Consider the following 13,081-nt stretch of genomic DNA (forward strand, 5'->3'; position numbering starts at 1 on the left):
CACAGTTCTTAAAATATTTGCAATTCTGATGGTCCACTACTAAGCAAACGTGTGTCCCTTTCAAAGTAGCTGACTGAGCACAAAACTAGTCCTCCAACACCCTAATTGATGGAGAAGTCCAAAGTATTTACTGTCAATTGAAACATTTGGACAGCCTGTCATATTACGAAAGGTGGAATTCTTAAAAGCCAATTGCACAGGGTCGCTCTCTCTCTCTCTCTCATTTATTATTTCACCTAAAGGAAGCCATGACTGATTTCAAATGGTCCTCACCCTACCTTAGTCTTTGAATCTCTATCCCAACAGAGACAAATCTGATCTGGACGCTGCAAAAGAAACTTCATGACCATTCCAAAGACTTTCGTTACCTGCCGAATCGGTCACTTTGAACTGTCCCTCCTATTGGCCTTTCTTAGCGCCTCCCCTTTACTTTCCTAACAAGTGCATTTAGTGTAACCTCTTAATTCTGCCCTGCAAATGTGAACTCAACCAGGTACCTTCTTAAATTAAGCCACCACGATATGTGGCTCATCACTTTTCTACCACCATTGTGCTGCATCCTTCTTTCTGCTGTTGTGTTTTAAAATGCTTTTAATAAAAATGCCTTTAATAAAAAATATGAGGTAAACAATCTGTTTTGCCCCTAGGCATCCTTCATTAAGCTGCATATCCTGCATGATTCTTTTGTCCTACCTGGAGCCAGCGTCTCCACACTTGCTTGGTTTTCACCATTGTTAACGTGTTCGTTTCTTTTAACTGTCCCAATCTCATTCCAATCCTCCTGAAAAAAAACACAAAGAAACAATTGTTTCTGTGTACATGAGTAAAGGACCAAAACATACAACTGTCAAACGTACGGATCAAACAGGGGACTTTCACAGCAAAATCCCTTCATTCACAAAGTATATTTTTATTAAATTCGGCCACTGCAGATTTTTCCATAAAAACAAAATCTTCTCTAGTTCCCTTTTCCCGCTCCGTTTTACTTATGCTTTAATAAAAAATACACCAGTCTGCTTTTTAGTTCTTCCACAAGTGTTGTAGACACAGAAATACAAGTTTACGCCAGGTTTGGGAAGACTGCCAGCAATACACATTAAATTCCTAAACATCATTAATAGAAGGGTGGAAGGTGATCTGTTGAATTATTAGATAAATAAGATGCGGAAGAGGGTAGTTCCTGATATAGAACGATCATGTAACAATGGATCAAAAAGAATAGCAAAACATACCCGGGGGATTTCAAGCTGATAACTAGGATGTGACTGATTGGGAGACACACAGAGAAATAAATCCAATTTAAAAGTCCTTGTATTATTAAAAGAGTTGTGATCATTTGTCCTTTGTGCACTTTAAGTCTGTTACTTGCCCACATCAAACTCCCTGTGGACTCAAGATCAGTGACCACGTTGGAGGAATGCTTTGATTAGCTCCTATAGCAATGAACAAACTTTTACTGTATGGTAGTACCAAAGTGAACCACCAAAGTCTGGATTTTGGCTGCTGCTTTCTCATAACTCTACATGAAGACTTTTTTTGGGGGGGGAGGGGTTGACTCAATTAAAATTACTGTTTTATGCAATGGAGGTTAACTTTGCATATGTTTTTAACCAAGGGTAGTAATACATATACCCCACCGCACCAGTACACAATATCAGATCAGTAGGAGTGCTCAAACCCCAACGTTCTACTGCCAATGAACCATGTCAATAAGCAATAATCATCAATACACTATAAAGGATAGCATAATAATGTAATGCTAAGCTTCAATATCATGCAAAAACATTCCTTTACATTTAAGTCCTCAAGCGTTCATTGTATTGTAATAACTAGGCAAAATTAAATACATCCAGTGAATTCGAACACCACTGATTAAGATTGATAAAAATCTGTATATTTTGTTCCACATTCTTGATACAAAACAGATTGAGTCAGCCCAGCTTACGTGTTAGATCCCCTTAAGGCCTGATAAAGTCCCTTTCAGACCATAAATGCCTAGTGATCTGAGGATTCCTTATAGCCAGCCCATATATGGCCATCTCTCTTGCCAACATGTCGGCATTTTCAAGATAGTTGGTAGGTTTTAAATGCATTTTGTGGTTAATGAAGATGCAGGGTTACCAGTAGTAAGGTGAAACAGGATCAGGTTTATTCGTAAGGTAGGAGTCACAGGTTACAGGTAAAAGATGTTAGAAGGAAGCCCCCACTAGGAGCAGCATCCTTGCAGCTCAGTCCAAGCACTCAACTGACACTCTCTCAAACGATGCACACACCAGCATTCTAATTACATCTTAGTCACTCTAGCTGAGCAGCAGGATATATAACACTAAAGAGAGAATGCATGACATAAAAATAAAGATACTACACACCTTCCTCCTTAATGGAAAAAATAGAAAATATAAATCCAAATAAGACAGTGATACACAAAATCAACAAAAATAAGAACGAAGCATGAGAGTACAAATTTAATCACGCAATACAAAAAAATAAAAGGACTGGTGGAGGAAAAAGATTCAGGGGCACAAGTAACACGTACAACATCACTCGGGAGAAACACCCAAAACCCCCTCCCCCGCCCCCCCCCCCCCCCTCAACAGACACTAAAAATATGGAGAAGAAAATGTGACGCCTCATAATAGAGTAACAGATTCCGCAGCAAGGTACAAGAGTGCAATAAGTCTTCCCCAAAGGATGCCATACACCTATGCCCTACTCACAAGGGTGCAATATGTGTGCCCCTACAGGTGCCATACACCTGTGCAATAATAAAGTGAAAAACATATGCCCCTGCAGGTGCAAAACCTAATTCACAATTCACAAGGGTGCAACACATGTGCCCCTATGGGTGCCATACACTTGACCAAAATAAAAGTGCAAAATATATGCCCCTGCGGGTGCAACACATATACCCCAAAGCAAATGAGCTGGGAGCAAAGTAAATGCCCTATCACCAACAATAGTAGGCAGTTGTAAAGAATGTATTTGTTTGGGTTGCAACTCAAAAGCTCATCACAAAGCAACGTCGGGGTACAAACAAAAATGCCCCAATACATGTACACCCGAGTACGATGTAGGCTCACGTAAATGCCTATCACCAGCAACATTAAAGCATGCACGGTTTGGGCGCAAAAACAGTTGACCATTCACCAGGAAGTATAATTAGTACAATAATAAGTGATGTCTGGTGTAACCCAGTACAAGTAATGGCAAGTACGGTTTGGGTGAAATGCAAATGCCCATCACCAGAAACAGTAAATAAGTACGGTTTGGGTTGCAAAAACCTTTTCCCACCACCGGGAACTCCCAGAACTGATTGTAACGAACTAACCATGCCCCAGCCAAGTAAAAGTAAATAATATATGGGTACAAAACATAACCCTCACCACAAGTAACAATAAGTATTATTGGCATATGGGAAAACACACATGCAGCACACAGGGATTCAGTCCATACTTCATAGAGTTGACGAGTGTGCGTTGCAAAGAAATTAAGATACAACACACCTCCCTCATAGCCTCCTCCCATCCTCGTCACCATTGCGGTAAATGAAGATGCAGGTTTGTCAGTAGTAAGGTGAAACGGGATCAGATTTATTCTTAAAGGTAGGAGTCAAAGGTTACAGGTAAAAGACGTTAGAAGGAAGCCCCACCAGGAGCAGCATCCTTGCTGCTCAGTCCACGCACTCAACTGACACTCTCTCGAACGATGCACACACCAGCATTCTAATTACATCACAGTCACTCTGGCTGAGCAGCAGGGGATATAACACTAAGGGGAGAACGCATGGCAAAGAAATAAAGATACCACACATGTAATGTGATTTTCGAGAAAATATAATGCCAAATATTTAACCTTAAGGGCACGGATTCAAGCAAAATGCATGTAAAAGGACCTTCACATGGTCAAAGCTTAGGTGTTAAAGTAGTACACAACGGTTTATCAACTTACAAATACACAAAGTACTGTTCCACTGAAATTAACTCCATGTAATGATCTTGGGAACAACTGTAAGAGCAAAGAAGGGATCCCGTTGATGAATCATGATCTGAGGCAGACAACCCACGGGCGGTTCTTTCGCTGGCCCTGCGTGTAATCAGCCACTGCAAGAACAGACTCAAAGGATCATTCTCTCATACTCAGGTCATTTCACTTGTTACTTCTGCTGGAAACTGCAAAGCTAGCACTATTTTTCTAAAAAACGGTGAAATCAAAGCTCCCAATTCTTTTTAATCTCAGGTTTTAAGAGACTTCACTCCTAAGGAGGATAAAGCAAACACTGAAACAGTCAGGAACGTATGAAATAAATAAAATAAAATGCATGCCTCACTTTTAAAACTGGCCAGACCGCATAAAATAAATAATGTACAACGATTCAAAAAAAAAAATACCACGCCTTGGGGGATCAACTTTCCTGCTGCGGATGGATCAATCAAAAACATTATGTTGCAAAACACACCTTCCATGTAGACAAGTGATACTTCTCATTTATTCAAGAGTATTGTTGTAAGAAACTAAAATGGCTTTTGCTACTGAGACTGGCTCAGGCTGTAAGAGCTCATGCTTTTGAAAAACTGTTGATCACCAAGGCAGCTACACATGACTATAAGTAGTGTGGACACATAGCATATCACTTTATATTTTCCACCAATGCATTCTCATTTCTTGACGGTGCATACCAATGCTTCAACTGGGGCCACCAATTGTCCACACTAGATTCCATTTGCTGTATTTGCACTGCTCCAACGAATCAAAGTAAGGATACCAACGTAATTTTTGGCATCAAAGTTCACATTCATTCACATTTAAAGACCATTTTAACGTCTTGCTTTTTTATGTCTACATACTTTATTAATTTGTGTAGGAAGGTAGGATCCTTCTGCATGATTACCCCCACTTTTTGCCAGGTGCTTTGCTGGTTTTTGACTAGTCTGACTGGGATCCAGCTAATCAGGACACCTGTCTATCTGCTTTCTCCCTTAAATTGGCGTGGTCAGTACTTAGGTACATCCCAGATTGGATACTGGGGTACTCTCATCAGCCCCAAGTATACAGTACAAAAGTACCCAGGGCATATGTACCCCAGAGTTTCACCATGGGCTGAAGCATGCATTATGCCACCCATGGGAGCCCATTCTAAATGGAACTACAGGCCTGCCATTGCAGTCTGTGTAAGCTGGTGCTAGCACCACTTACTAAAGATATAGGTTTCCTATACCTAGGGTCACTGCACTTAAAACCTATAAGTCACCCCTATAGCAGGCCTTAGGAATCCTGAAAGCAGGGTGCTTTGGTTACAAGTAAGAGGGTGCCCCTGCAAGAGCAGGACCCCCCTACAGCCTACAGAGTCCATTCTCCCGGGTTGTCAGTGAAGCAGCCATATACTATATAGAGGGGCAGTGCGTGATTATGCAATGACCATCTTGAAACTAGCGGTAAAGAAACCTATTATATTTGGTATCAAACATGTTGGAATCATACCCCCACACCGTAAACAGTTTGGAAAGTATGATTCCAAGTAAATCATACCCCCACACCATAAACGGTGTCGGAGGTATGATTTCAAGCACTGGAAGAGCCCTCCGTTAGGCTCTCCTTGTTCCCGGTACCAATCTTCTTGACCTGGACAGCGCAAAAAGGTTGCTGCCGACCAGAGACATGATTCTCCCCTCCTGCTGTTGAGCCTAGCTCGAGCAGGGGAAGGCAGAACTATAGGCATCCTGTCAAAGGGAGGTGTGACCACATCCTAGACAGGATTTAGTGTATTGGGGTAGGGTGGGTGCCTTGCCAGTGCCACTCAGTCTGAATGAGGGACACATTTGGTGTTCCCGTGCACAGTCCAGTTCAAACCAGTCCTGGGAGCTATTGACTCCTGCTCTGGTACGAAACTGGACAAAGGACATGGGAGTAACCGCCCCTCTGTACAGACATTTCCCTGGGAGGGTCCCCTGCATCATCCCAACCCTTTTCCAAAGGTACGTAAGGGCTTAACTGGGTGTAGGTTCCTAGGTTCGTCATGGAATAATATTCAGATCACACACCACTACTTTTTCTACCGTCTGAGCACTCTGGACTTGACAGGACTTCGTTCGGGCTAGACTTCGTCACCCTTCCAGTCTGCTGCATCGTCTGTGATTGTGCATCATACAGGAACCTTCAAGACCTGTGGGCATCAAAGACACCTGAAGAAATCTCCCTTGGAGTAAAGGAGTCACTCCCCTGCATTCGCAGGCACAGCAAATAAGCCGACAGGTCTGCTGATCCCGTGTTTCTCCAGACTCCATGAGGTTCTGCAACACAGGTGGTGGTTTTCCACAACTCCCGAGGCCTGCCCTGCCCTCTCACCAAGTTTGAGGTCAGTGTCCTGCGTGGGGAGGTTGCAATAACCAAACCCATGTGCACCTTGTCAACTTGCAGTTGCAAAGGATTGTTGGCTTCTGTCCGATAAGATCTTCGGGCTTCAAGTAGCCCCAACCCCGAGCACCTCCAGTGAGAAAAATCTTCAGCCACACCGCATTGTGTGCATCATGGCCGGCATCTTTTGGTGAGCTGCTTGAGGTCTTCTCGCGACTCCAGTGCATCCAGCCTGTGGGTCCATTTGAGTTGGACACCCCTGATTGCTCGGGTTCTGCCCTGACTCCCCTGCTTTTGGTGAGTCTCCTGGACCTTGCTGGTGCCGACGTTGCTTCTTCAATTCCTGCGTTGGTTGCGTTTGTCAAGGCTTGTTGGTGCTCCCGCCGGACACCGACCCCTCAGCACTCGAGGTGCTTCGTGGGACAGCTCGTGTACAGATCCTGGTCTTCCTCAGCGTCGCCTGGTCCTCACAGCTGTTGAGTCAAGGTCATCGTCACCCATCCTGCAACACCCGACATCAGATGACGGATGTGGGACCGGTGGACGTCGTTCTACGGCTACCGAGGCATCTGTGTCGGTTCGGGCCGTGCGTATGCCTTCCATTTGTGCTGTTATAATGTTTTGGAACGTTTCCCTGTCTTGTTGAGCTGCCGCCACTTGTTGTCCCACGGCCCATTCAAGCTTCTCCTGGCATTTTATGATGTGCTGTATTACGTTGTCCATCATTGGAGTACTGATGGGTGGAGATACCACTTCTGACACCAGTTGTGGAGGGGTGGTAGTGACCGCATGTAGACCAGGTCTTTTAACATAAGGCTTTATTGAAGAAAATACACGTCGGTGTTTGCTGGTAAGTCTCTCTTCCCTCTTAGTTGGCTCCGTGGTGAAAGCGGGGGATTAGATCATTCTCCTTGGCTCGAGGACGCTTGATTTCAAAGCTCCGTTGTGCTCCAGGAACCGGGTAGAAAAGAAGGAGAAAGGGAATGTTAGGGTAAGGTGCATGAATTGCCACTAACCTATGACCAGGGCCGGGGGGTGGGGAACACCTCTTCTTGTGTTGTCGTGTAACAAGCTTAGTGCTCATAGCTACTGTCGGTGCACGTTGTGAGGGGAAGTGGGTTTTGTACAGGGCTAGAGACGAACGAAGGCAGTCACGGGATTAACGGCTTTCCCGCATACCCAACCAACCCCTTATCCGCTCCCGTACCTGGGGAAGCCACGCTCCTCCGTGAACGTGGCTCGGCGAAACACGGTATCGTTGGCCTCCTGGCTTACTCCCGGCGTCCGTCTTCGGGTCGTCTCGCTGATCCTCCTCCGGTGCTTCGCCTCCTGCGTCCGTGCTCGCTCGTCCTGGTTAAAGGGGCCCGACGTAGCCCCGGGGAACTCCTCAGCATCACCGAAGTCACGCCACTCCTCCTGCTGGGAGGGAAAAGTAGAAGGTAGCGGGGTTACGGGGGCCCACCAGTCCCGCTTGACACTCCCCTCGTCCCGAACCGGGGTGACCCGTTCACAGTTCAGCTGGGGTTACAGCAGCTCTAATTGTCCCTAAAGAGGATCGCTTCCCCGTAACAATATCTAGTGAGAGGCGTTTTTCTGCAAGTGCTATTTCTTTCTCTATGATTTTTGTGGTTCGTGTGAAAAAGTCATCAATGGTGCCCGTCACTACCCCAGCGTTTGTTTTAATGGCAACTACTCTAGTTTTCCCTGAGCGTAAAGCCATCGTAACATACACACCCTACCCTTTACGGCTAATTAACAAATATAATACCTTACCTATTCAATACCACCCACAAAATCTACAATAATGTCTTACGACTATTTTACCAATATTTTGCCAAATAAAATGGCCAAATAAAATGGCCAAATAAAATGGCCCCAGGCGGCCACAGACGGTCCCGTCCTTGGCCTGGGATCCTCCCGTGTGCTCAATGTGCACAGGGGGCGGCGCAAGCAGGGAGAGCCAAGCTGACCAGGCAGGGACTCCTGGGAAATGGAGTCCCTGCAGCAGCGCTCGCAGCCCTGCTACTAGCAGTCCTCCAGTCCGATGCACCAAACTTCCCGGATGATGCGGGTCCAACGAGGTATGGCGCAGGGTGACGAGCTGAAAGGGTCCAGAAAGTGCAGTCCACAAAAAGCAAGGTCGCCACACACAAGGGTTCCCGCAGGCAAAGGAGCGAAGGAGTTTTAATCACTTAAAGCGCATAGGGGCAGGGTAAGCAGGGAGAGCAAGGAGAGCGGGCCAAGTGTAGCAGGTTGGCCAGGCAACAGTGCTCGCAGCCCTGCTATTATCCCTCAGCAATCCTCCAAGCAGCAGCAGCACAAAAGTCTGATGTTCCCACTAACTTTCCTTGAAGAAGCGGGACCCAGCGAAGGTCCGGCGAGGTATGGCGCCCGAAGAGGTATAACGAGTATGGCGCCTGAAGAGACCAGAAGGATCCACTCCACTCCATGTCTCCGAGCTCCAAATCCGAGCTTCGGATTACAGGTTTCGGGTTTGCAGCAGGCTCCCGTGCTTTCCCCCCACGCCGCGTCCGCTCCCCTGATGGGTCCTCCTCTCAAGCTCTCCTCCCTGCATGCACAGCGCAGCTTCCGGCAATATCAGTCTCTTTCCCTCAGACACCGACTCGCAATTCGAGCGTCCTGAGGCACAAGCTCTACAGACCCTCAAAGTGGGCGTCAGTCTCCAGGAGACGTGAAGGCAGGCAGGCAACGGCGGGCAGAATGCAAGGAATGTCGCTAGAAACTCCGCGCGCGCCATTGCCAGCGAGAGGAGCTGTCGCGTTGAAACCTCGCGACAGCGCCCCTAGCGGTCGGGGGTGCAAACCGCGCCTTCCAGGCCCTACCGGCAGCAGAGCCATGTAAGCCCGAAACCGGACCCGCGGGACCGCGAGGAAAGACGCAATGAGCCAGAGTTCAAACAACCTCCACACACGCCACAATAAGAGTCCTGAGGCGTGGAGAAGGGAGAGCGTTTAGGCGCCCACTCAACCAGGCCGATTACTTCAAGCCTGAGGTGAGACGCCGCAACGCGCTAAGGCTGCGCTAACAATCTTGACAACATGGCAAAAGGCATAAACAATGCGCAAGCACAAGGGACAGGTGCGGGACGCGGAAAGCAGTCCCACGGCCGCCTTTGCAATAGATAACGGCCAAAACAATCAAGAGAAAAAAGGAAACACTCATCTCAGGTTGCTGAGCAGCAAAGAAAGAGGATGAGCAGGGCGGCGAGGACGGACTAGGAGAGGGTCCCTGGACTGTGATTGGCCATAATGGACTGAGGGATATGTTGGTCCCTTCTTTGTTTTGTTCTTGACCTTTTTCACAAGGGTGTTTGGGAAATGTGGTCTAAGTTTAACTTTTAAAATGGCTGCTGTAAAATAAAGCATAGAAAGTGTTAGCATAATCCGAAGCCTCCGGTCCTGACATAGAATTACGCAAATTCTAAGCTTATGATCTTTAATAAACACAAGACCTTTAAGGATCTCCCAGGGGAATGAAGCTCAATATAAATGTTACAATACAACACATGATGGATGGGGGGGGTGGGACCTGGGGGACTATTATTCGGAGTTTGAAATGCACGAAGGTGACCACTTATTTGCCTCATTGAAGAAAAAAGTGCAAGTATGTGAACATATTCAGTAAGGGCTGCTGTTAGCATTAGAAAGCAGAGCCCTGCGTGGTTCTTACTCTGGAAATCCTTGAGGCAGCTCACCAATGTGGCTGTAAAGAAAGTGCCCTGCTAAAAAATATTACCATCACTGAGAGTCTTTAGTTGTTCAGCGCTGCCTCATGGGCAGCACCTATTGTGACCATGAGAGTGACGGGGATGAGGGGATCAAACTGTCTGGGTGAATGGCCGGTAGCCCATGCTTAGCACTAGCACTTTTAGAGTATTAGGGCCTGAAACCGCATCCCTCAGCTATCCAGCAGAGTGCTATATATCCATGCTTCAAAGTCAATGGCAGGCCACTGGGCCAGTGACACAATTACAGCTTAATACATTGTGTTACAGGCCCTTTAGTATCTCTCACAAAGTGAGTTTGAGGGCACATGCTTTGAGCGGCAGGAAACATGACTGGAACAGAGAAGCACTATTGATACAAAATGGAGCTAAACGGAACCCTGTGATACTGAACAAACAAATGGATTTCACTATTTGGAGCTAGATGTTGTACTCAAGCCAGTAGAGTCTTCACTTCATACTCAAATACAGTGGACCTTAGAAACAGCAAAGTGTGACTCGTGCACTAACATAATATGTACAAGGTCTCAAGGAGAGATGGATGCTCTTGTGTCTCCTCGTGTAGCAGGAAAAACACCGACAGTTCATACAAGTAACCCACCCAGAGAATCAACAAACCTAAGTCAGCCTGTGATGCAGTAAGCCCCACTGATCTTCTTTCGAGTTAATCTTCTTTGGGATAAATACAGCATATGCCTGAGCTCCTGTATTACTTCTTGCTCACAACTATATACGTGCCAAACGAATGTTGTTTTAGGTTTTTTGGCAGCCTTGTTCACATTGCACTCATGGACTATACCGAGCACACACTGCCTCCCCCCAAAAAACGCACGTCTGATAGTCATCCACTTTTAAGGAATTCTTACACTAGCATTTGTACACGTCAAAGCAAAGCATAATTCTAAAAATACAATTCTTTTTCAAACCGATTTGAATTAATATTCATTAAAAGGAATACATTCCGTAACAAATCATGTTTTCTATGATGTAGCAATTGCCTCCTGGCTGGCGCCAGTTTCCTTCTACGCCCCTCTCATGATTTAGCCCCTACTCTCACATGGCATTTTCTACCGACATTCACCAGTCTATGTTAGAGCTCTTTTTTTTACAATGTAGGCACCTCGGAGCTGCCATATTGCCTAACTAGGTTACAAGTTACTACCAGGCTCATATCACAAAACAGCTTAACTTACTTTGAGGGGTTGTATATTCCTCCCATATACCAATGAGCATACTCATGGGGACCTGAACAATATGATGGTCACTAACCATAGTTCTGACATTTTCCCAAAAGGAACGCAGATTCAGAGACAAACATAAAATGAATAAAGTTCCTCGTTTGACTACGAGTTTCGGACACACAGTTAAGAGGCTACATGAACCATCCTTTTTAAGCAGACCTTCGGGTTAACATTCTCTGGTGGTTTTACCCTTCAGGACTTTTAAATGTGACCTCTTTTGGATAAGCCACACCTCTTTCCCATTCCACGTTGTCTTAAAAACGTATGTCTTTTTCCCCAATAGGAATTGAATGCATTGATGAAATCACCTTTCTATAATTGGTGTACATACCTATGTGGACTATCAAATCATGATGAACTTGTAAATAACGGATGAAACTCTTTTCCCATTCATGTGATATTTCAGCTGCATTTGTGCAAAACTCTTAGGCCTTTCAGACCCCAGATGTTATTAATAGTGGATATACTAATCAGTCAGTCAAATACACTTTATTCGATTTATAACAATCATAAAAGGCATAAAAACATTAATATATATATGTGATATAATACATTTGATACAATGAGAAATATCCTGTCATAAAAATGTAAAAATTAAAACTTCATTGAATCATGAATCGGGGTACATTATTTAAATTTTATCCTTGATGCCGCTACTAGAAAATTGGCAACACCAAATGTAATGCGGACACTACTTAGAGATTGAAGAAAAACTAAAGCCGGCCTCACATGCGTGAAGCCCGCCTCCTTCAGTATTGGCAATAAATATTTCTTTCTGATGTCCAAAAAATGCCCGCAAAACATAGTAAAATGCATGGTATCTTGGACTGAGAATTGGTCACAAGTACAAGGTGTTGCTAAATCATGTTCCATTTATGAAACTTCATCCTATTTACTTCATGTGAGTTATCACTGCACCATAAACAGGTATACTTTGTCAATCCATTTTTCGATCCAATTTAGCCACAGTATGGTGGTGCAGCATTAGAATGCTATTTTTAAACTTCGCCACAATGTACACAAAAATATACATGACTATTGTGCAAGGGTCACCTAAAGTGTCTAAAGCACTAAACTTGCTGGTACTTTATTTCAAATATTCTTGTGCTCGCCTCACGCGAGTCAATAAAAACTAGAGTGATCCAAATGGAAAATACTGCTATTACAATGCATGATGTGTAAAGCAAATATACCCATGTAAATCAGTCTTCTAAACTTCCATAAAACATGGTCAAATTGTTCGAATTCAAGAAAAGCTTCCAAAAGCAAATTAACTAGGCCAATCTAAGCATCTGTTATTACAAGAAACTTTTTCAGGAAAATGCAAACATTACATATAATAAAGAAGCTTTTACAAGTAGTATGTAAAGATACAAGACACACATTGATTGCGAAATATCCTATAAAATCCCCTGCCCAAAAATACTAATTGATCAACCAAAAATGGAAGAAAGTGCAGTCTAAAGTGCAAGACTAGGCAACACTCAGAAACCACAATTCGAGGAAATTTCACTTCTGCATTATTAAATCACGTTACAAAATGTAGGCAGTGAACCTAAAAACTCTACAAATACCCAGTGCTGGTACAAACAAAAAGCTTTCAAAGTTTCCATCCACTCGAGGAACCACTTATTATGCAACACAAAGAAAAAAGAAGAAGATGCTGCCGCATAAGAAGGAAACGGGAAAAAGATTTCTAAGTTACAGTGCCCAAAAAAAACAATACTGTGCTACTGGCCAAGGA

The 13,081-nt window shown here is 44.6% G+C and overlaps 1 protein-coding gene across 2 annotated transcripts in view; it reads right to left on the reverse strand.

The window, feature by feature from the left end:
- The window catches only part of GALNT2 (polypeptide N-acetylgalactosaminyltransferase 2), a 948,626-nt gene that overhangs the window by 707,475 nt on the left and 228,070 nt on the right, over nt 1-13,081 (reverse strand). For both annotated transcript variants that reach the window (XM_085612020.1, XM_085612019.1), the window contains one exon: nt 694-781. Coding sequence is in view for 1 of the 2 variants with exons in the window: in XM_085612019.1 (XP_085468145.1) it covers nt 694-781 (88 nt within the window). In the remaining variant the exon portion in view is untranslated. The remainder of the gene's footprint in view (nt 1-693; nt 782-13,081) is intronic.

The sequence above is a fragment of the Triturus cristatus genome, chromosome 6 (assembly GCF_964204655.1).
Source record: "Triturus cristatus chromosome 6, aTriCri1.1, whole genome shotgun sequence".
NCBI lineage: Eukaryota > Metazoa > Chordata > Amphibia > Caudata > Salamandridae > Triturus > Triturus cristatus.